At 38.6% G+C, this 25,025-nt stretch overlaps 1 protein-coding gene across 1 annotated transcript in view; it reads left to right on the top strand.

The window, feature by feature from the left end:
- Positions 1-25,025, top strand: part of LOC149282402 (von Willebrand factor C domain-containing protein 2-like) — a 40,614-nt gene that overhangs the window by 5,764 nt on the left and 9,825 nt on the right. Inside the window, exon 2 of the mRNA XM_089498290.1 lies at positions 4,170-4,299. Coding sequence (XP_089354416.1) covers positions 4,170-4,299 — 130 coding nt within the window. The remainder of the gene's footprint in view (positions 1-4,169; positions 4,300-25,025) is intronic.

The raw sequence follows: 25,025 nt of genomic DNA, 5'->3' as shown, positions 1-25,025 counted from the left end.
GTATTAGTGTCTGGGTATGTAAGTGTCAGAGTGGGTGTGTAAGTGTCTGGGTATGTAAGTGTGCTGAGCCATCTATCTATATGTCACAGCCCCTCTCTTTGGACTGAAAGTTTCCAGCTCTTCCCTTTACAAAGAATAATTGTGAGCATTTAGTACTATATTTTGGCCAATCAAAGCAATGGTTTTTATGATTTTGGCCATGGGAGTTGACTTGCCGACTTCTGAATATCTTTTTTATCTTCATTTTCAGTAAGACTAGATTTTAAACGGGTCACTGAATTAAACCCCTTCTGTCTCCTTATTTAATAGTTTTCATACGTCTAAACTGATTCAGTTCAAGTACAAATAGGCCACAGAAAGGTGAACTCATTTATTTGAATTGTATTTCTGAGGTATGCTGGGTCTACTAGAATTACAGTTTACATACATAATGTACATAATCCTTAGTAATTCTCCCTTGCTCTTTATATTCCATTATTTCTGCTGGAATAATATTCTATACAACAAGCCAAAAGCCATCCAGTGTGCATAAAATATTTCATTTTTATCTATTTTTGGAGTCTTGCATGTTTTCCATAAAATCATTGCAGTTTAGTGTCGCTAAACCAAGGCCTCGCTTGCTTCTATTCTTCCTCTGCTTCCATACCAGCTATGTCCCTTTTACAACACACTTCATTATTTGCCACATGGCCTATAGATCTACCTTGTTTCTTCTGTCTAGCTTCAGGGCATTCCATGTGCTCATACATGTGACTTACATTATCTTGTCTCCTTTTCCCCAACATCTCTTGTGATTACAGAACTAGGCTATGCCTAGAAGACCATTGTTAGCATATAGTTAACATATGTGGGACAGGTTATTTTCATTACAAAATAAAAGCACCTTCCTTAGACCTGCGAAGGACAGCTCTGTCCTGTCTGCCCTTGCTGGAAGAGTCTGTAATGCTCACACTGCTCATTGATTTCCTGATACATGGTGGAAAAATCACCAGTCAGCAGAGTTGTGGCCATCCTGTTCAGAGTTATGTACAATTTCTTTTTTATTTTAAGTATCTTGCTCTTCTGGCTTTCTAGATGATAGAACTGGAATTCCTAAAAAAAGAAAGATGGGCGCTACCTGTTGGTGCTTACTGGCTGAGAGAGAAAGTTCCACATTGTCTTGTATGGGTCTCTTTAAAGTAACTGCAGAAGCTCATTGGCTCTAGATATACATATGTGAAATACACAGAGGTCCCAAGTCTCCCAAAAATTCCGTGAGTCTCCCGCGAATACGGTTGTTTCCCCCCGCCTCCCTAACACGCAAGAATATCCATGAACTATCTTTAACTCTTTCTCTCAATGTCTCCCTACCTTCTCTGCTGACTGCTTTTGTGTCCCTGTTTTCTTTCTCACAGCTCAGCTTCTTCTATTGCCTCTTCTGGCCTTTTCTTCTGTCTTCTTTTTTTCTGTCTTCTCTCTTTGTCCGCTTCTCCCTGGTTTTAGCTCCATTAACCAGGCTTGGTTCCTCAAAAGGGGCTGAGCCTCTGCACACTTTTCCCCCTTATCGTCTGCAATATTGTGACCTCTTGTAGTACTTTAGCAAACGGACTGAGGCTGTCCACGGAAACACCTTTTTTGCGGACGTACTTGGATAATGTAGCTGATACCAGGGAGAAGCAAACAAAGAAGACAAAGGAAAGAAGATAGAACCAACAGAACAAGAAGAAGCAAGAGAAGAAGCAGAGTGGCCGGAAATGTGACAGAAACACAGAATCAGTTGGCGGAGAAGGTAGGGAGACATTGAGAGAAAGCTTGAGAGTGAGAGAGAAAGCTTGAGAGCATGAGAGAGACTGAGTGTGAGAGAGGGTGTGACAGAGTGTGAGTAATAGTGAGTGTAAGAGAATGAGTCTTTCTGGCTTCTGGGCCCCTACAAATGTCCTTGAAGACCATTTTCCAAACTTGGGACCTCTGAATACATGACTGAATACCTAAAAATGTGCAGTTCATAGAGGCAGTTTTCTAGCAATCCATGTGATAAAAGCACAGAGGTTCAATCGTTATGATCAAAAACACCTAGCATTGGTATTGACAATTTTGTGTTTATTTTCATTGATCATTTGGGCTTTTTTTTATAGAAAACCACGCTTTTTGTTAACAATTAACAGCATACTTACATAATCATGGGCATGGTGCTGAGGACTTTGGTGGGCTTTTTTATGGAAATAAATAAAATAGGCAGAAGAGACAGCTGCCCCTTTTGCCCCATGAATTGTATCACGGGGTCGAGCACTTGTGCCCACACGCCACACCACACTATTTACCATCCAATTAGCTATAAATCATTATTTTTAAAACTATATTAAATTGTTCCTTTACGATAACAGAATACCACATTATTACAATCCCAGGAACCGAAAGTGTTAAAATGCCCAAATAAGTACCTGGGACCCAAACACACACCAGGACAGGCTCTGCCACACAGACACCCAAACACACACACCAGGACAGGCTCTACGACACTGACACCCAGACACACACACCAGGACAGGCTCTGCCACATCGACAAACAGGAACACACACCAGGACAGGCACTGACACCCAAACACACACCAGGACAGGCTCTGCCACACCGACAAATAGGAACACACACCAGGACAGGCACTGACATCCAAACACACAACAGGACAGGCTCTGCCACACTGACACCCGAACACACCAGGACAGGCTCTGCCACATCGACACCAAACACACACACGTCAGGACAGGCTCTGCCACACTGACACCCAGACACACACACCGACAAACAGAAACACACACCAGGACAGGCACTGACACCCAAACACACACCAGGACAGGCTCTGCCACACTGACACCCAAACACACAGCAGGACAGGCTCTGCTACATCGACACCAAACACACATACATCAGGACAGGCTCTGCCACACCGACACCCAGACACACACACACCAGGACATGCTCTGCCACACTGAAGCATAAAACATGTATTTTCTACACTGCTTTGTCATTAACTGCCCCTTTTGTATTTTTGCCCCTTGTGTATTGATACCCCAGACAGGCCCCCTATACAATTGATTAATGCCCCCCCACAACCTTGTGTTTTGCCCCCCTTTGTGCATTTATGCCCCCACACCCTTGTGTATTGATTTGTGTGATGCCCCAGCCAACCCCCTCCCTTGTGTATTGATGCCCCCACCCCTTTTGTATTGGTTAATGTGATGTCCAACCACCCTCTTGTCTATAGATGCCCCCACTGCCATGTGTATTACCCCCAGCCATCCCCCCTGTTTATATTGATTTTGTAATGCCAAAACCCAGCCACCCCCCTCCCTTGAATATCGGTCCCCTATTTTTTTGGTAATACTTACACTTTTGTCTTTTTTCGTGCTCTCCTCCAACATGATCCTCCTCTCCTTGCCACAAGGAACTCTTGTGTGAGCCCACCCTCCTTGAACTTCACGTTGTCTGCTTAGAACTTTGCGGCTGGGCGGCAGTTTTGAATGTTGGTCTGCCGGCCTACCGACCGGTTGGCCCACCGGGAAATTTCCCAGTTTCCCAATGGGCCATTCCATCCTTGCCTGGCGGCCACATCGGCCTCACATAGGCCCAGTTAGTCCGGCCGTGACTGGGCCTATTTTCAGGTAGGGGCCTGGAGCTGCAGCTCCATTAGCCCCTATGTTAATCCGGCCCTGATCATGGGCTTGCTAATCAATGATTTGGTTATTTGGAAATCCCACTGTTTCTTAAAGAGCAGTAAACAATACGAAATACACATTGATAAAAAGTACATGGAATAGTATTATGTTAACATACTATTAAAAAATATTCACAGTACCTATGGATGACCCCTAGTTGTTTTTCACCCAAACCACTTGCCCCCAGGAGTTTGAGCCTCAAGTTTGATCCAGCTCTAAGGATCAGGTAACCTGGTGTTACAGCAAGTATAAAAATACACAGATTATTATAATGTCACGGTCTAGTAATAGTAATAGCTTTACAGGAAGACTAAATGTAGCCATTTTTGCATGCTCAGATTGAAGGGCCACTGTTTCCTGATCCTGATTTTGTTCATGGAAAAGGATAGGATACATTGCATGCTGTATGGTTCTTTGTCGACATGTAAAAGAACAAACACAGATAATTGTGCTCTAACAGTTCCCTTCTTTCTCAGCCTTCCCCATGTGAATGGTGCCGGTGTGAACCTAGCAATGAAGTACACTGCGTGGTGGCAGACTGTGCGGTGCCGGAGTGTGTGAACCCCGTATACGAGCCTGAACAGTGCTGCCCAGTCTGCAAGAACGGTAAGCATATCCTTCACTGACTGCAGTCCACATCACTATGCGGCTTCTAATGGAACCCAGTACACCTCTGCTATTTAATTTCATGGAGTACTATTTCATGAGAACTAACATGCTCTGTTTTGAAGTGTTTATGTTTAGAACAGATTTCATCTTTACAGAAAGCTACATTGTCTGAGTTATCCTGACATTTCTTGTATACGGTGAAATACTTGTTTAATACAAACTGCTCATCTGTCTGCTTGCATATCCATATTAGTTATTAGTCAAAGGTGACATTTTTGGAAAAAAGGAATGAAATAAACATATTACAACAGAGCACTTTATCAAATGGAAGGAAGCGATTAAGGGAGTGTTACATACAAAGCACATTCTGCATGAATAAGCACACGCTCAGAGCCCTGTCAAAAGACCATCATTTTACATTCTCGGCATGTTGTAATATTTTCATACAAATGTTATAACATTTCCACTGTTCTCAAAATGTATACATGGCTATTTGTGAGCTCAGTGCCTTGGATAGTAAGAGCAGGGGTATGATGCTTCTCTCTCTTGTCATGGGAGACATTCTTGGGTTAAATAGTTACACTGGTGGAAATGGTGTTTTGGGGGGGGGTCACTGTCCATGTCCATGTTTTACACCAGGATTTGCTAGTTAGGTAGGTTTTCACCAGAACAACACCTCCCATGATAGTCAGCTTTCCAAAAGTGAACCCCTGGGAAATCCACAGTCAACCTCACTACCTAATGCCGTATTATCTGCAAGAGCCAGTTGGCACATGCCAAGGGTTTCCCAAGTTCTAGGGACTCTGGAAACCAAAAGACAATATGGTGCAAACTAATCTGTACAACTCAATCTCTTATGGCCCAACTCAGAGTGACTTAATGGAAGACAGAAATGTCACATTTAGCTCTGTCTCTCTTTAGACTACCTGTAACTATATGTTCTTGAACAGAACCAGAAGTATGACCCATACTCATGTAGACCCACATCCACAGTCGCATTGAAGGTAGCAGGTGTCTGTGGGAGTGCTCTCCAAAATGCATATCTCTTAGGATCTGAGATGTTCTAATCTATCTTCTGTCACCACCAGTTTAATTTCACAAGGTAATAGTAGGAACGATGGGTAGTAATTGTAATATGAAAAAAAACAAACATATTAAATATTTGTGCCTGCGGAAAAACAAAAAAGTTGGTTAAAAGTGGAGAACTGCAAACTTCTATGAGCAAATCCTTCTTCTCCTATTACTCTACTAAAACACTGAAATGTCAGCCATGTCCGTGGTTTATAAATAAACCCATAATAATAATGGACTGCTTAATGGAGTATATATTTTTATGCAAATCACAACTGAGAGACAGGCGTAAGGACCATTTATCATATGTAGACATCAGAATTTGCTGTCTGATCGGCTACTGAAATAGAGGCAAAAGCCAGTGTAATGCAGCAGTAAGATGGAGAATGATAGCAAAAAATTGGGAAACCGTTTTTTTCCACTGTGCCGATCTGCACTGTTAACCAGACTCAATAAATAAATCCAAAAGAATGGACAGTTGTTTTAATTGGCGACACTGCAAAGCCAACATGACATTTGTTAAAACTGACAGTATTGATAAAGCAATTAGAATACAAATTGTGAATAACATAAATGTTAGACTTATTTTGGAACAGACAGTCATAGAGAATGTATTTTTCCCATGTGGGCATTAATTCTAACGGCCAGACGTGTAATATAGGAGTTTTGTACGTACAGAAAATGTATGTTTGATTCATTATGAACAATGTATGTTGGCTTAACAGTTGGGGTTCTGCAAGGTGAAAATGATGGCGCTACTGTGTCCAGTAGCTCTATCGATGCTAGTAGACTACAACTCCCATTCTCTGCAGCCAATTATGATATAAGGAGTCTAATAACAGTTAAATGACTGTACATATAAACAGTACAAATTATGCCCCTGCTGCAATCTAATTCTGGATGTGCTAATCTCACTGGTATATCACAGGTGAAGTCCGTGCTAGAGCACAGGGGACTTACCACCACCTGTTATTGGAACAACTTGGATGCTACCATTGGTGAATCACTGTTAGGGGGCATTACATGGTTAATAGTTGAAGATTCTCAGAGTGAGATAAATCAGAATGTTTTTAGATGCTTGTGAATCTTCATAATATAATTGATAGGTTATCAAGATAATATAGCTGGGAGCAGCCATGCTGCGTATATGGAAAACGACAACTATTTATCTATTGTGCTATAACATCAAGTTAGAAATCAATTCATCATTAATTATCACTCGAAAAGAGATGTGATATTAGGTGAGGTGTCACAAAGGTGTCCAGGAGGTGCTGTTGTCTGTTGACACTGAGTTTGAAGAAATCATTGATCGTGTTCAAGATGTCAAGATCCTATTTTAAATTCACCGAGGGGTATGTAATCCTTCTTCTTAAGGTCCTACACAATGCTTCTCCCATGACCTTCAGAAGTGTGAGTCATCAGTCTTGGAGGGTCATTATTTGTACAGACAGAGGTGGCCAATAACATTAACATCATCAAATGTGTATATCTTGTTTAAGAAAAGATCTCCTTTTTTTCTGCGGGCACCGCACCGGCTCAATTAGCATGCACACTGATCACATACAGCTGTTAATACAGTGTTCTCTCTACATCTCTTGCTATTCATTAGCAAAATGAAAGAAAAATAAGAGGTTACATTAACTTCATTAATGGGTTGAAAGCAGATGGTTTTCTCTGCTGCAGGGATAAATCTGTCTCAGTACAAGGGCAGCGGTTCAGGCTCTGAACCAAAATAACTGTCATTACTAATGGTCACCTGTCGCGCTGCTCTGAACCCTGGATCATAGGACTTTATTTTGGAGTGTCAAGAGTAATAATATAGACCTCCTCGTCCTGCTAGCCGATCATGGGGTAAAGGCAGATAACACCTTAGTTAATGTGTTTCAGAGCTGATGCGGTACTAATGTGATGTGTATGAAATAGGTATCTGAGATATGTTTACATGGATGTTAGTGGGTTAGTGACATTAAAGTTTATTAATTTGTTGGAAAGTCTCGAGTCAGAGGAAAACTGTGGAGTATACAGGACATCTCAGAAGGTGATACTCAAAGGGGAAAGTCTACTTGGTGACTGACTTGTCCTCATTTTCTTTTCCCTCGTACAAGTCAAAGTCTAGTGGACAGTGCTACATGTATAGGCAAATAATGCTGAATATTGCAGAAGTGTGTTGAGGTGCAAGACTACATGAAGATTAAATAATGGATGATGGACCCTGTAAAGAAACCCATTCCAATAAGTATTCATGAACACCATCATAATGATTAAGACCATTTCGGATACAGTAGCAACAGGTGCTGAAGCATACTAAGTCCCCAGTGCCCTTAATTTCTTTCTTCTTGGTGATCCATTGGGATTATTTCAGTTTCATGCTTTTAAATGTGTCAGACCTAAACGAATTATTTAGCATTACTACATTCTTTCACAGTCTCCTATCCTTTATTTATTGTCAAAATGTTAATTGCTAAATATCTTTGTTAACTGCATAAAAACCTAAAAATGTTAAAAATCATAAAACCTACTGTGATTCCAGTATAATGTTCTATTCCACAAATAACCTAGAATCATCTTTGCTTTCTATCGCGCCATGTCCGACACCTTAATTGTATTTAGAATTAAAATGATCAGCACCACGTTGGAGAAAAGGAAAACAAAGGAACGAAAATGCATCTTTTTTCTCTTAAAACCTTTGTGAAAGGATCAAAATCTCATACAGTGTCCTGTTATCTCAGCCTTATTCTTCAGCTCTTCATATGTAAACAAGCAGAAAGATCCTAAGCATGATTAATCCATCCCTGGGCAAAGAACATCATCTCACAATCTATCTGAATAGCCTAAACCAACAATCATTTCTTGCAAATTACAGCAGTAAAACCTTTAGAGTGACTCTCGCCCCGCACGTTCAGCCTTGCATTTAAATCTCCCTGTAAAGCGCGAGATTGATTTTGTTTTTCTTTATGCTGGCCTTAATTTTAACTTGGGCAGGCAGCTGAATGCATGAGTTTACTGATTTACTATGTCAGCCTTACATGACAGGCTCGGTGCTAGACCTATTGGTGTGCCTACAAATAGCATTTACTGTGCATGCTATATTAACCCTTTGGCTGTGAAAAAAATTTAATATGTCCTCTCATTTACACACTAAAAAATAGATAATGGCTAGAAGCTGAGAATGTCGGCCTCAATTTTGCTTCAACTCCCATTCGAGTGAATTACGGTTTTAAAGGGATGGTTGTATTTATGTTTAAGTCTCAAATCGTGAAGTTGTCTCCACTCGTTTAATATTAAATATCACACATAGTAGACAATATGATGGATATGAACCAAGCCTGCTATAGAAACACAGCAGCTCAGTGCCAGTATAGCCTTTGTCCTCAGAGCCTGAGGACTGCTTGCTTCTTTGCTTTGTTAAAGATGATACATAACTTCCAATTTGCTCACTGTTTCTTGTGATCCTGTGAAGTCTGCCAGCCATGTGAGATCACACCCCACTGCTGTCTATAAGACAAAAAGAGACCCCCGGGCAATGATGCTCCTTGGAACTGAAGAGAGGACACGCACTCTCCTGGGACGTGCCATTTCAAGTAGTGCCGACTGTCTTGGACAGAAGTGTCAAGAAATGTTAGGAGTTTTCTCTCTCTGATCTGAAACTTGCCTTTCACTATTAAAATCAGATTTCAATTTCTGCCTCTTATGCTTTATAATGCAAAATGCCCACTGACCATTTTCGGTAGAATGACCGCAGTATTGAAAGAATGCAGCACTTTTAACATTTTGCTAAAGCAGCAAGAGGCAAATTTGCTATTCCTGAATGCTTTATGTTTTATTCTGTAATATTTCTATTGATACCAGCGACCCGGGATGTTCATTTTCATCGTGTGATTTTCAGAACAAGGAGCAATAAGATTATTCACAAAGGTCAACTCGGTTGCCAAGTCAAGGAGCACTTGGTGTAACTCAATTTGATCCGCTTGGGAATCGAGTTGCACCAACTTGAAAAAACAGAACCATTTTGTACCTGAACGCAGATGTTTGTTAGCATACATATGATTGGCTACTGTATCCGTGATTTCAATTGGATTGCAAGACATACATATTAATGATTCCTAAACTATGCATGCTCCATTTTGCATGGAGGAAACTGTATTGACATCCACACAAAATGGACTCCAACAAGCAATAAAAAAAGAAAAATATTATATTGGGGACTAGTCTGTTCCTCATGGCCGTCATTATATAACTGTCATTATATAATCAGCATTCCAACCTTAGTTAAACAGAATTGACATAATAACAGTTGTTCTTGAGATTCCCAGAAAGCCTTAATAAAGGAAAAGTGTTATTAGATAGCTGAATGAATTTTATTGATTTGAAAAATGAATGTTTCATAAATCAGCGTAAAAACATATATGAATGAGCTGTAAAATTATTGCAATAATGGCCACTTTCCACCAGGAATCTCTGGTTTTCCTGTAACTCCAGAAGTTATGATGGCCTCGTTTAGCATTGACGGTAATGCTTCTTTGTGATGAAAACAAGTTCCATATTCCTTTAACCCATTTTGCGCCTGGTCTAACATAATATATTATATTTTGTTAATTTCTATTGTGCTGTACTTTTGAAATCACTAAGCTATACAAATTTAAGACATTCTACTATATATATTTATATAAATCAAGTTAATCTTGATTTCTTGATGTTAATCTTTATCCTCCATGATGTATCCCCCTTTAGTTTATTTATAATACATTTTATAACACTTCAAATTTACCAGAATATATCTCTGTGCTGCTTCATATGTATCTGTTGTTCTCATGGCAAATTAAAATTCAGAATTAAAATAACATTTTTATTCAAAAATCAGTTATAGAATATTGTTGAAGCGCAGTGGTACAAAAATATTTTTTTCCCAGTTCATTATTTATATAATAGAATATTCATATGCTGAATATTAAAAAATATATATAGATATTCACCTGTTTTTATAGCTGTATCTGTAAGCTCAGTTTTTTAATTAATACATTTTCTGCCTGAGTATTCTACGATATACGGACTGGGGAATAAAAGACCTCCTTTTCTCCCAAAACTGGACCCCCATGATGTCCCTAAAATATCCTGTACTCATTTAGGCAAATGTAAAATCCAGTTGTGAAGTTATGTTGTCTATTACTCTTGATTGTAAACAGAAAACAATATTTCAGAGTAAAGAAGAACAATTCTACTGGGAGAATCAAGAAAGTCTCAATAAAATGCACTTGCTTAACATCATGAAGATCATTAGATCAAAAAGTGTTATTACAAATTGGCTCAGTTTCCAGCACGGTAAAGTATGCTGCCTGAGGACTCATCCTACATTACCGCAAGCAAATTGGAAATAGATATTCCTCGATGCTTACCATACATGGGGTTAATGGCCAAAGAGGAAAATAGGGTTTTTTCCAATTTATCTTCACCCAAGAAGAGATCAGTGGTTGATAATTCAGTGGCCATTCACATCAATTACGCTGCTGTGTTTGCAAAGGATGATAGAGTGAAGCTATCTACTGGACATTACCAGAGATTACCTCCAGAGAAATGTGTTCTTACTTCCCTGCACGCTGAATGGCCTTTGGTCATCTAAGAACATGGGCCATAAAAGATCAATCTTTCTATAAAATATTCTTCAAAATCAAGAGCACTTCACATGGATCATGATTATGACCAGAAGATGTTGAGACAAAAGTAACAACATACGTTTCAGAAGCCCTCCTAAGAGAAAACAAAGGATTATTTGGATGGGAATCTCCCTGTTTTGCTACAATAAGCTTACTTTATCTGTCACACCATTTACCTCCGTGGCTACCACCTACCATGCTGTGTGCCGGGATATGACATCATATCCACAAGCTATGATCGTCCAATAGTGAACTGTTGTCATAGGCCTAGGATTAGCCTGCCTAGGTGAGAATATGTCACTACTCGTAAAATATATTAGGCTTCGGGGTAAACTCTCTCCTTTTTGTGTGTTCGGGTTACCCCAATCTGTGTAGGACAGCACAAACTGTTAAATCTAAGATTGAAAATCCCAGGGATTTTTGGTTTAGTAAAACAATCAGCATTTGATGTAAAAAGGAGAAGGAAACAATCATTGTGAAAAATGGACATGACTGCTCGTTTAAGTAATAAAAATAGTGGGAGCATCACTATGAGAAGCGTTACGTTGTAACTATGCAATACTCCTAGTACTGATTAACCACAGATAATACACAAGCTCCAATAGTAGTTGTGGAACATAATGATTCCAAATCTTGATTTTATTTGCTACTTGAAGGAGAACTGAAAGGATTTTTTAAGGAATTAACTTATAAACAAGGTGCTGTCTGTGATATGTGAATCCAAATGTACTTTATGCCATAAATACTTCCAGAGGGTGTTTATGTAAATTCATATTAAATTTCCTTCATGAACGTGCAATCACTGCCTGGAAATAACAAGCAGAGTCTCCAGCGCTGAGTATGTTACATTTTAAGTCAGATTTGCTGAATGTTATTTAGCTCTTTGCTGAAGAGAGTCTAAATTCTAAATTAAATCTGCATAATGAAAGCTAGTCTCTGAAGTCAGGATAGATGAATATCTGAGCACAATGACCTTGCGACAGATTTTATTTGCATCCATCCAAGTCACAAAAGGTCTTAACAGGATTTTACGATGTTTAATATATATGTATATATATTTACCAATAAAAAGGGTGATCAAGCCCTATAAAAAGCCCAACTACAAATGGTAAGAATTGTATAATAGGAAAGTGGTATTATAGTGCAGCCTCAAATGGTCCTCCAGACTCAAGGACCTCTGGAAGCTCTGGTCACACAGATATCTCTTCCTTGTCATTTCTCATTTGTAGATACTAGCAGCATCAAAGTATGATCTCATATTATGGTCTATTTCTGTGCTTAACCCTACTAAACTAAGCATCTTTAACACCCTCACCCAATAATACAACATAAATGCGAGCCAATGTAGAACAGTGGGAGGGTTGTAGGCTTTAAGGCAAGGTTAGGGGAGCAGGTTGACGTTATGCACACACAAGCGCTAGCACATGCTTACACATCCCTCTGGATTTCCTACTGGGAACTGGGGTCTAATCAATCAATTCTTACCAGTACATGTGATTTTTATACATATTTTGCACATATAAATATATTCGGTAGTTCAATATTGTATATATATGTGTGTGTGTGTGAAATATGTTGTTTTTCTGGTTAGGTAGCCACCTCCCTTTAAAATCAATCATCATGTTCTCAGTGACCTAGAAATATTGATCACTTTCATGTTAATGAAAAGAAGTTGTACTACATTAAGTATAAGTATCTTTGTGCAGCGGATGTTCTGAATGTAAGCGATGACAACACTGATCAATGTGAACATTTCAGAGTGGACACTAATGGTACTGAGCAGATCCACACTGAAGCTCAAATCTAAAACATTGGAATGGGGCAATGAAAATTACCTTGTTAGGAGAAAACTGCGATACCTAAATAACCCATCACCATACTTATAAATATCATACTAACAGTAATGGAAGGAACTATTCAAGTATTAAAAAGCTTTTTTCTTTACTGAAGACAAACTACCAATTGGCTAAGAACGCATATTCAACCAGATGCTGTTTTGTACCATGACTTGGATAAGCACACTTATGAAAATACTAAGAGCTCCTGTTCAATATATTTAAACAAAGTAAAAAAGATGTATATCGCGCAATCAGGCTGGACCATGGATGATTTAAAAAGCAGTAAAGTTCATTTTATCCTTGTTAAAAGTTGAAGTACACAATGGACAAACATGACGCCAAGCAATACAATCTGACTCGTTTTATCCTTAGGAGGGCTTAATCATGGGCTGCCAGGACATTTAAACAGCCATAAATACTGCGATTTTTCAGACCGTCAGGTTATAAATTAAACACATTAGGCACCTATGCCTGTTATATATTGTAGTATTCAATATCCCTCATTTTTCTATAAACTAAGAATGGCATATCTAGTTGGAAGGGTACATTACATAGTATCTTCTGATTATCCAGTCCCCAAATCAAACAGATACTAGATGTTGGAAGGATTGACATTGTTTTGGGCACTTAGATAAACTGCAAGGATTTAGCTTCTTCTTTCTCACGTAACACCGGCCTCCGGTTTCTGTAATAACTTGCAGCTCCATCACATCTTTCTTAACCAGTACAGCATGCATGTGCTTTGAGTTCCTCAGTAACAAGAAAGCCCTCAACAGTTGAGGCTTTCAGCACAAATGACTCTTACACCAGCACACAGACCGGTCATAAAGACTAAGACACTTAGTCTTCTTCAGATGCAGATCTGTGCAGGTCTTCCTTGGACTACACGATTAACCGTGATGTGTGTGTTTGTACATGTCCATTCTGGTGGACTGGACATAATGTATCAGGAAAGGCCAAAGGCCCTAGGAATTAGAACAAAGGGGATCTGCAGGATGTAATTTGTTCCACCTGTAGCACCATTACCCATACATTGTGAACCTTGTTTTATGATGAATTAAAAATGTATTCCCCAATATCCTTATGGTTATTTTGGGTCCCACCTAACATAATAAGCATTCGTCTATATCTAAATGTCATTAGACAAATAATCAATATATTTGGATTACTACAATGATGACAGACAAATTATTAATAATATTAAAACAAGATATGTTTAATAGGCATACTTTGGCATTTCAAGTTTTCTTAAAGGTAACCTACAACGTAATTAAACTGGACCTGTTGCAGCAAAACTAGTTGAGCTGTCTTTTAAGAACATCAGATGATTGTTCTGGCTTTTTTGTTGCTCCTAGAACATTTCTGAAATATTTATCTTTCTTTTTTATGGGTCCCTCAAGGCAGGGATGATATATCACATTAATTAGTTTCTGTGCTGGCCAAAAGTTATTCACCGGTGTGTTATCATGCAATTCACGCAGTTAAATCCCTGCCTCTACACGAGTAAACTCACTGGGATAGCTCCTAATCCACAAAGCCTAAGGCAGTCGCACGTTGTAGGTTTACTTCAAGAGCAGGTAAATATATAAAAAACTCTTGCGTAGAACATTGTTTAGTAAAGCAGAGACAGAGCTATTTAAAAACAATTCATTCAGCTGTATAGTTTAGTTGGAGATCAACGTGGCCTCAATGTCAGCTGCATGCTTGTTGTTACACTGTTTTCAGGGACATAGTTAATAATTTAAGTGATGCTACCTATCATCTTATGCCAAGGTGTAAAAAAATTATTATAGGACTTGTGTCCCAAAGATTTGCTGATCCCAACCACTACTTATGACCATAGCTGGACCATTTGCAGGACTCTAGAGTAACCCTTAGGACTCTGAGTAGAAGGCATGGTATATACTTTGGTCCCCCGTCCTGCTGACCTATGACTGATCCTATTGTAGCATTCATCTACGCAAGCCTCCCATGGCCGAGCTCCACCTCTCAAATTCTCTTTTGTGTATTATACAAAATTCTCCAAAGGTTTACGTTCATCTGTCAGGGCAATATAATTCATTATATATTAAGTTTTCTGCACTAGGCGTCACACAGAGCAGCATCCAGAGTTCCCCTAGATCTTGTTGAGGGGGTTTTCTTCCTGAGCTGCTCTTCTTCTTTAAGCAGAGCATGGGGGATATGATATCAAACCCCAGTGCCCAGCATTAATTCACTTGGAGAAGATGTTATAGATTAAGAAAGCACCTGTGTATTGGTTATTATCTTATACTCAGATATCACTAAATAAGGTTTTCATTTGCATATTTTATCTTTTAGAGTTTCATTTCTGTATGAACTGGGATGATTAGCCCATTAATGAACGATCTGTGGTATAATGACCTTTTGCTGCATTATTTTTAATTTTACTTAATGAAAACGCATTCACATAAAGGCCTGAATTTTCAAGAGCTTCTTGCATTATTGGATGTCTAATAACTCATTGACAGTTTGTAATTAAGGGCAGACATCAGTTATCAATCACCTCCACACATATGAGGAGCAGTGTAAAAATATAGAATGAAAGTTCAAACATTGGAAAAGTTTAAATATTTTATAGCACCAAAGTCTTACTATTGCTAAATTCAAGCGTCAAACTTATAAATGTATGTATATATATATATATATATATATATATATATATATATATATATATATATATATTCTTTTATATTTCTTTTTATTTTTTCAGAACATGTTAATATATAATTTATAGGCTCCAGCCCTATAATCTAGTTATACGTGTAGATTGCCTACACAGCCAATGCAGATGGCAGCACAAACATTGCAGTCTAGCCACACATGAGAAAGTGCTAAGTTCCATATCTGTACTAAATTGTGTTTTTATATTTTTTTATTTAAATGTTTATGGGGGTGGAGTAGGGGACACCTCTGATATTGCAAACACTGACTCCTGCAAGCAGCAGCCATATTAAGTTGCCTGTTCCATGGACTAGTCTCTACCTAAAGGCAGCTATGGTAGTGCGTGTGTGTGACTTTATGGTGTTAGAGTGTCAGAGATGTCAGGTTAGTGATGTATGTGTGTATAAGTGTATATTAATAAGAGTGATCGTGTGCTAGTGTATGGTTTTATGGTGAGTGGGTGTGTTAGCTTTGTGTGTAAGTTACAGGGTGTTAGTTACACAGGGACACTGAACAAATACTACATCCAGGTACCATAAACACAAGGCTAACCCCTGCACTCATCATGTCTCTGGTCTCACTATCCGGTAGCTATGAATATTGTGCCATCGGATTTGGTGTATTTCTTTCATTTAAAAGTTTGAAGCTCCTCAACTAATATTGCAAGTGGCACTACTGATGTTGATTAAATCAGGAGGTCCTTCATGGTCACTTATGTAACACAAAAAAGGTGTATTTAGGGGATACTGGCAAATTGGTAGTATTATGCCACTAATTGTAATACAATTTTGATTTATTGTATTTATACTGGCCTCACAAATTCAACTACAAGTTTCAAAAACTGTATTGCACCGTGATTGCGCCAAAACGGGAACATCTCCAATATATGTTTCAGAAGCAATGTTAATGATATTTATGTGTAACTCCAGACAGGGACCAAAAGCGTTAAGCCCAAACTTGATTTTAGACTGAAATAACTTCATTAGACTGGGAGGCAAGGTTAACTCTGTTGTACTCGGCAGCACTGTGATTACCTGTGTGTAGCTGAGTAGGCAGGTGGGAAATTGGTTAACCTGAGGAAACCAATTACCCTCAAATGCATCATTTAACATATAACGTCACTGAACATGTAATTAAAAGCCAAAAAAACTTTAATTAAACACAAAGTTAAGTTAGCATTCAAATACGTATTAGCCAGGAAATACAGATTAAAGGAAGAGTGATATCAAAATGTTCCTGTTCCAGAAAAGCAAAAACAATGACACCTCCCTGAATGTTAAGAAAACATGGAGCCCCTTTTAATGTCTAGAACGTTAACATGTCAATGGAAGATAGAGGTTTAGCTATGTTTGCTGCTTTTAAAATTACCTCTCCATACACTGCAGTAATTACATCGTCGAACATTACAAATGACATCACAAATTGCTAATTGCATCATCAATTATATCATAAATATCCTCAGCAATGGCACTTTCTTACTATAATCCAAGTAACAATTAAGCAAGAGACAAAATCAGGCTGCTTTTCCCCCTAAAATGAAGATATCATATCCTAGCGCTTGGCATAGAGGATGGCAGCCATGGAGTTAAGTGGTGTGGGTGGCAGGGCACTGCCCTGGGTCAGGCATAGGTCAGTGTCCAGCCAAGGTACATTGCTGGTATGTATTTGTACACAACATCTATAGTGTTTAAGACTTTCTGCCCTGAGGTAAAAACTGTCTTGAAGCTAAAGCTGCGTTTTTCATCTGCCCAAACCGAAAATCTAGCAGGGCAGCCTAATTGCAGTGAAAGTTAACAGGTTTCCATTATTGAGTGTGAGTTAATCGCTCAATTCTCTGAGGCTTAAGCAAAACATGGAGACCTAAAATCAATGTTCAGCACTGGCCAAGGTTAACTCTTGAGGACTGGGAATTTGGAAGTCAATTAATACAAGCCAATAAATTAAATGGTGCCAGTTAATAAATAGCAGCAATAAAAGTTAAGGATAGTGATGTTAGTGTTTAAATAACTCACTTATGTCTGAGATGAACTAACATTTGCCCAGAGTTCAGTTTGTCCATCTGATCCACACTAAACAATTTGTTGCGTTAAATACATATATTAAAATTGTCTACATCATTTGCATAAGTGCAATTGTTTTAAATCATTGACTTTTTATATGAACATCTGCATTAAAAAAATCTGATGAATGACTCCTGAAGTTCTCTCCTTAAGATTCAGCCAATTATGTAGGCTTCTCTGAAGGTGTTAAATAACTTATTAAAAAGGGACGAATTGCCCCACAGAGAAGTCACACCATCTATTAAAACCACTCCCTCACCAACTCCATGTGTGATGAAGAAGAGGGGTTAATAAGCCATGTTGGGGGCACTCATTCCTCCATACCCTTGGCTGTGGTGTATGGGAGAGTGTGAACCATTTGATAGGTTGTGCCATATCCCCTGACCTACTAAGACTCACGGTACCTGGTGTGCATCCAGTCCTCTGATCAACCCTCCCAATTCCACTCCCTTTAAAATGGTTCTCTAGGCTACTGCTTCTTGTGCCTTATCACCAAAGGCCAGCAACAACAGGCATTTCACTAAATGTCCCATATGCAACAATGAATTCCACAAGGCTTGCTTATTTTGCTTCATTTTCTTATACCCTGCTTTTTGCCTCTCCCAGCCTTCAGCCAAAGGGAAGAGTGCGTCTATTAAAAGTAATGTAAAAAGTCGTTTGCCCAAAATCGACTCTCAACATGTTTTATGATCGTATTGGTTTCTGGGCTTTTCCTCATGACCATCTACATAATGGAGCCTACCTTTATGTAAGGGATATTCTCTATGTTTCAGCTTTGTATTGTGCCTTAAGTTTGCTTTGGTCTATTTTTCTTTCTTTTTGTACCTATGTTCTATAATGTTGTCTTTAGACCTTTGAAAACCTATAAATAAAGAGAATTTACGAAAATGTAATTAAAATTCTCCATGCACCCAAAGTTCATTTCTGAAATGTATGCAAGCTAATTAACTGTTTTGACAAACTGTACAATCTCATGATATTGGCATGTATAGAATGGAGGAGAAAAGAGAGATGATAGAAACATTTAAATTTATATAGGGATTCAACAGTGCATGTTGAGAAATGTTAGGAGAAGAGATCATAGTCTAAAACTAGTCAAATAATTCATGCTTATTTTTAATGTTTTTTTTTCTTTACTAAATGATGGTAAAGAAGTTGAATAGCTTTCTAGCAGAAGTGGTAGATGTTAATACAGCAAGGGGCTTTCAATGTGCATGAGACTGACATAATGGCTTAATAAGTATATGACAAGACCAATGACCAGTTGAGGTTTCAGTTATTTGATATATATATTGGAATACATGTAACCATAAGCTTAGATAGGAAATTAGATTTTAATGTGTAATAAGATTCATTATCACAAATTTTAGGAATCCAAGGATGGACTTGGAGTGTGAAACTATGAACCAAGATCAAGTATCAAGAGCAGGTCCTAGTCTGTAATGCTACCCATTCAATAGCCAAAGACTTAGAACAAGGAAAGGAAAGATGGGAGGGGAAGAATCATAAAGAGAGACTCTTTCCCCCTCATTGACTTGTAAAATCTAATTTCACTTGTAATGAAATGACATTTCTGCTCGTCGTTAATTTTACAGCCATTGGTTGGAGCCCAAATTCCATTCCTCTGTAAGCGTCTTATCATTCTCTCAGAAAAGACTGCAATTACTAATTATATTTTTGGGGGTTTTATCTGAAAAACAACAACAGTTAAATAGAAATTACACATTTTATTCTATTAATTAGATTTAACTCTTACAAGGGTCAAATGGGATACAATCTCAGAATATATGTCTTTACCAGAATCGATATCTTGTTTGATTTTTGAGTGGACTGATGTGCTAATCTTTCAGGTTAACATTATATAGGGGAGGTACAGTGGCACTAGGATTTATTTGTAGGCCACAATATCTCACCACACTAACTATGCATTACGAAAAGGATACGTGATCTCTTCTAGAGAAGCTCACTTTGAATCCATAGTTAATGTGGTGAGAATTTCTCTCTCTCATTGTGACTCACCTAATGCTTACTGTTTAGTGAATAGACTCCACTTACTGAACATTACTTATAACATTTTGCCTCTGGTTGCTTGCTGTACAAAACTCAGAAAGAGAGAGTGCTAGGACAGACCTCTGTATTCTAGTAATAAATAGTCATACAAAAATCTGTATTTTGCTGGTAGGTGTAGAACAGTGCCTCTTACTGCACACTCCACCTGTAGTGACTAACTCGAGGTACATGCACCCTTAGCTGTAGCAGGACCTTTCAGTAAGTCTACAACTACAGTGAAAGTAGGTCTGAAACCATGTATCTAACCCAAGATGATATTCCAAGTACACATGTCCTGTATTAGAAATATGGTACATCTATTTGTGAAGGGAAGGGTTGTCCCCTGGTGCTCCTTCAAGTAAAGTTGAGGGGTTCCATGAACTATGCGCCCACACGTAACTAAACTCTCACGCACACACTAATATACACTCAATCTATCACACACTCTAACACACATACTCACTTACCTTGCCCCCAGCCCTATAACTGAGGAAATGAGGCTAACCCTGTTTGAAGAATTAGGACTGGCACAAGGGGCAATTACCCCACTACCCTCTGGACCAGCTTACCCCATGCCCATATGCGATAGCCAGATGTATAGAGCATTTATAGAACACAAAAGGGGAAATATAAAGTGTATAAACAGCATCTAACAAGTTTAAAACACAGGCTGGAGGATGAAATGTTTAATTCTATACAATTTTCCAGAACTCTAGCTAGTCTGGCTGTGGATTAAGCCAGCAAGCTCAGTGTGTTTCCATAACGTGAACGGCGCTGGATACCAGACTGCTGTGAAAATAATAATGGGGAAGCAAAAATGAATGAAGCTGCACCTGAGCTGAGCTGTAGAATAACTGAGGAGAGAAGAAGACCTCGGGTTCTGTACATCACTTGATTGAATGTATATGACTTCTAGCTGAATTCGTGAGGGGCTTACATAATTCACAAGCCTGTCAGGCATGGGCTTGAAGTCATGCCTCTCTTCTCCATAGGTCCAAGGGAATTGCTTTAATGAATTAAAAGATTATATACAGAGACTTGCACAAAACCTATTTTCTCTGACAGTACCGTAAACATAAAGTATTTAATAATTCCCCGAACCTACAGTATATAGAGCAATCATACACATGCTCCACTAAACATATCTTTGGAAATCTATTTATCGTTATCTGCCTTGTAGACTTTATTTATATTCCCATTCAGTAACATGGGGATTACTATATGTAAATTGTAGCTTTTCTTTTTTCAAACATACGACACAACCATCTGGGTTTACTTAGAAAAATGCAAAATATCTTTTAATAGACATAAGAATTGTTTTCTTAGCAAATAGCCAGGTAGCCAACAACAATTACAAACGTATATGACCCTCAGTCCGAATTCCGCTGTGAATCGTAATCCAACAACAGCTGGAGCTAAACCTGTTATGTTCGACTTCTGGACCCCCAGTTGGTAACAATAGCTTTCGGTAGGTAACATAGAACATATTTCCTCAAGTCTAGAAAATTGTTGCTAAAGATAATAACATTTCTCAAAATGAAAAAAATTAATATCACAATATTAATTATATCAAAATGAGAACGTTTATTCTTGCTGTGGTTTTGTCAATCATTATAATTGTTTTGGAGATATTTGGTTTAAAACCATTGGAGATCTGTGGAGAAAGGTGATAGAACCACCATTTTAAGGTACTTAAATGTTACAAGATTGAATTCATGTCCAGTGGTGTATTTTGGACAAGGTCTTGGACTAGGGTGGCAGGTCGAGTGGGATGTCATCCTTTCTGCTACGGGAGCCAATCAGGCCCTCTGTAGGAGTACTGCTCAAGTGGCTTGTTAAAAGGGAGATCACTTATCTCCATAACTGGCCTCAATAGGTTACTTCCATCGGGTACCACGTTTTCTCAAAAGTGATAGGACACTACTTTGTATCCCGGCGCTCTGAAGAAGGACCATGGCATGGAAGGGGTTCTGGCCTAGGGCACTGTCTAGGATTAATGCAGCATTGCTTATACCTATGAGGTATTTCATCTCACTCAACCCATTCAATAGTAGCCAGATCCAAACAGCTGCCACCAAAGCACTACCTTTACCTAGGGTGACCACATTTTATTCCTGCCATTCAGGGACACACTATGAAACAAATGAGATTACACACACAGGCGTATATTAGATTACACACAGTCACACAAACAACCATAGTCACACAAACAAACACAGTGACAAACAGACAAACACAGCTACATACACACAGTCAAACACACATTCTGGTGCTGGCTGCAGCTTACACTGAGCTTGGTATGAAGGAGGGGAGAGGCTTCTGAACTCTCAGGCAATCAGGCTATATATCAATGAGCTTATTTAATGTATAGAAATGTTGGGGAAAAGTGACAGATGTTCATTCAGATATTTTTTCTAACATCTTAAACTGTATGGTTGCTGGGTATTGTATCATGTGTATAATGTAAGACTTTCCATTGTGTAACCGGGACATTTAATATAAATTGGGTGAGCAGTACACTCAAGAGATTAGATTTGAGATCATATCAGTCACTGTAATAAACCACACTCAATTATTTTATCAAAACAAATCAAAATATTATCTCTATAGATGTTCTTCAGTCTGTGGCTTCTAAAATCAGATTACACAAACATCATTATATAAAAAACCCTTAAACCTAGATAAGTTATTACTCAGCTGTATTACAGCCTGACACGTCATGTCACACCAATGATACAAACGATCTAGATACCCTACATCAATTAACCCTTAGAGTGTCAGCTACATACATAGCTGGCAAACTGGGCTAAGAATGTTAATGACATGATTCTAGACATTGTGCCTATGAATACTGACCCAAACCATAACTAGGTGATGAAGGTGACACATTTGTTAAGCTTTGAAATCTGCTTAAATCTGCCTTTCTATTACTTTTCACAGATTGGGTCTTTTTTCTGTTGCGATCACCAGTGGTGTATTTTGGCCAAGGGTGGCAGGTCCAGGAGAGGTAGCCTCTCTGACGCATAACAGCAAGCCCTACGCTACCTTCAGGGCTACTACTCAATGTACCTGTTAAAAGGGAGATCCCTGACCTCCCCAACTGGTCCATTAGTACTATGTACTGTGTGAGTGGTCATAGTAGTCCATAGTTTCCTTCCACACTGTTGGAATATGATGTGATATCTCAAATCCCAGAACTATGCACAAAAACATCAAAAAGGGAGTCTGCCCTGGGCAGTGTCGAAGGTAAATACTGTTTTTTGTGTTTCTATTTATCTAAGTTTATGTTATTTGTGCCCCAACGAACAAATTCCACCTCAAAGCACTTAAGATGTCTTAATTATTAACACTGTGCAAAACATATAAAAGTATATCATAGGATCCGATAAGAAGATGCATGGCTAGAAATGGATAAAGCTAAAATATAGGACATTCACGTACTTCACATAAAGGGATAGTAATGCCAACCTTTTATTTTTCAATCTTTGTATATCTCTGAAACATGAAGAATCTAGGTTGAACATATTGTTTCATCGGTCCAAACTCAGTAGGGGAGAGTCTTGGCTCGCTCCAATACTGGCTGACAGGCTGAAAGTATCCCGAAACAGGCCATCTGTTTGCAAAACGAATGAAATCAGACTCCTCTGAAACAGACAATGCATGTTTATAAAAAATTAAACCGTTACATTCCACCTGAGGGGTCAGATTAAAAATAATATTATGAATTTATGTAATGCCTTAAGTACTAATCTAACAATAAATATTGATACACAGGGATGCAAATCCAAACTTCTAAAACACTGAATCATTTAATTATTAAGCTTAATAATCAGAATTTTGCAAATACTTTAGAGGTAATGAAGATTAGCAGATATAATCTGTACACTAAATCCCCCTGAAAATCTACTCTCATATTACAGATGCTTATTTAAATCCCTTGACTGTTTTAGGAGCTGTCGGTAAGAGACAAGTCAAGAGGGCAAAACTTATCTGAAGAACCAGGAAGCCATGGGCAGATGTCTGGATCTGCCATGATAGGCAATCGGTGCTCTGCCTGTTCTTTTCCCGTTTTTACCAAGTCCGCTCCTATTTCCTCCCAAATAATTCCGAGAGGAATATGCAGTCCAATGTTCAGAAATAAAAGCAAAGCCCAACTAATTTATTAGCTTATTATGAGGTTCATCTGACACAGCAGCAGGGAGTAGAAGAAAACATGCTTATAGTTTAACGGCAGAGAGCTGGCAAGGGGGACAACGGGCAAAACATTTTAACATTCAGGGCCACTTCCAAAAGCCTTTTTTGTGCATTTAGCTTGTAGTTCATTACTAGAGTGTCTGGAGTAACAAAGATCTCCCCCAGTGTTTACCATGTCAGGATCCTTTCTGTGTTCCTATTATGGGACCTCGATCTTTGGAAAGTTATGTTGGAGAGGACAGGACACTGTATGCATTGCATCCTAAACATGTCCTGATATGGCCAGTAATGTATTCTGCAAAGCTAACGCAAAACTAGGGGGCTGAGCGCCCTGGTGTGCCGCTGCTTGATTTGCCAGTTACGCAGCCCAACAGGCCCGTTGATATTGTGGATGACTGTACAGCTGGCACAGCTGGCACAGCTTCCTTAGAATGTTATGTTATTGAAAAACCCAATAAACTTCTCATTTACATAGGATGTGATGACTGTTTCCATGTGTTAGGAGTATAATACTCAATAACGTGGAAGAAAAATTAACAATATCACCACTCCCACAGGACGGGGAATATTATATTAACGGCCGAGAACGCCATTGGGAGTCAGCTAGCTGATTGATGGAAATGTTCTTCTTTAGAAATCGTTTGAACATACTGAATTCCATATTTCCAGTAATTAAATAAACTGCAATCAAACACATTTTCCAAGACACATATAATTTCTACATATTACATACCAGTGTTACTCTGCAGAATGTGATTCCCTTCCATGAGTATATTTATCCCACCCTCTACTGCATGGTGGTACTTTATCTGTGCTGATCAACAATATGTGAAAATTATATATGTCCTGCAATATATGGTCGATGTGGTCACCCTATATGAAGTGGGAGGATTCTCCAATTATAATGGTTGCTGCTACTGCCTATCATTTTGTGTTTTTTTATATTGATCCTGTTGTGACTCAAAAAACCCCCCAAATAATTTAAAATGGCATCAAAATTTTTCTTTCTGGCTCCTAAATACTAAATAGATTTCTTCTGCCTCTATTTAATATTATTAACGCACACTACATGATGAAATGCTTTTGACTTGATAAAGGGAGGACTCCCGAAAGCTCGTCTATTATTTTAAATACTGTTAGTCCAATAAAAAAGGTATTACAAGATTCTGCAACATTCT

The sequence above is a fragment of the Sceloporus occidentalis genome, unplaced genomic scaffold, assembly GCF_023333645.1.
Source record: "Sceloporus occidentalis isolate IW3139 unplaced genomic scaffold, rSceOcc1.0.p SCAF_117, whole genome shotgun sequence".
NCBI classification, from domain to species: Eukaryota; Metazoa; Chordata; class Lepidosauria; order Squamata; family Phrynosomatidae; genus Sceloporus; species Sceloporus occidentalis.
The sequence above is the reverse complement of the archived record's forward strand: the minus strand, read 5'-3'. Positions and strand labels throughout refer to the sequence as shown.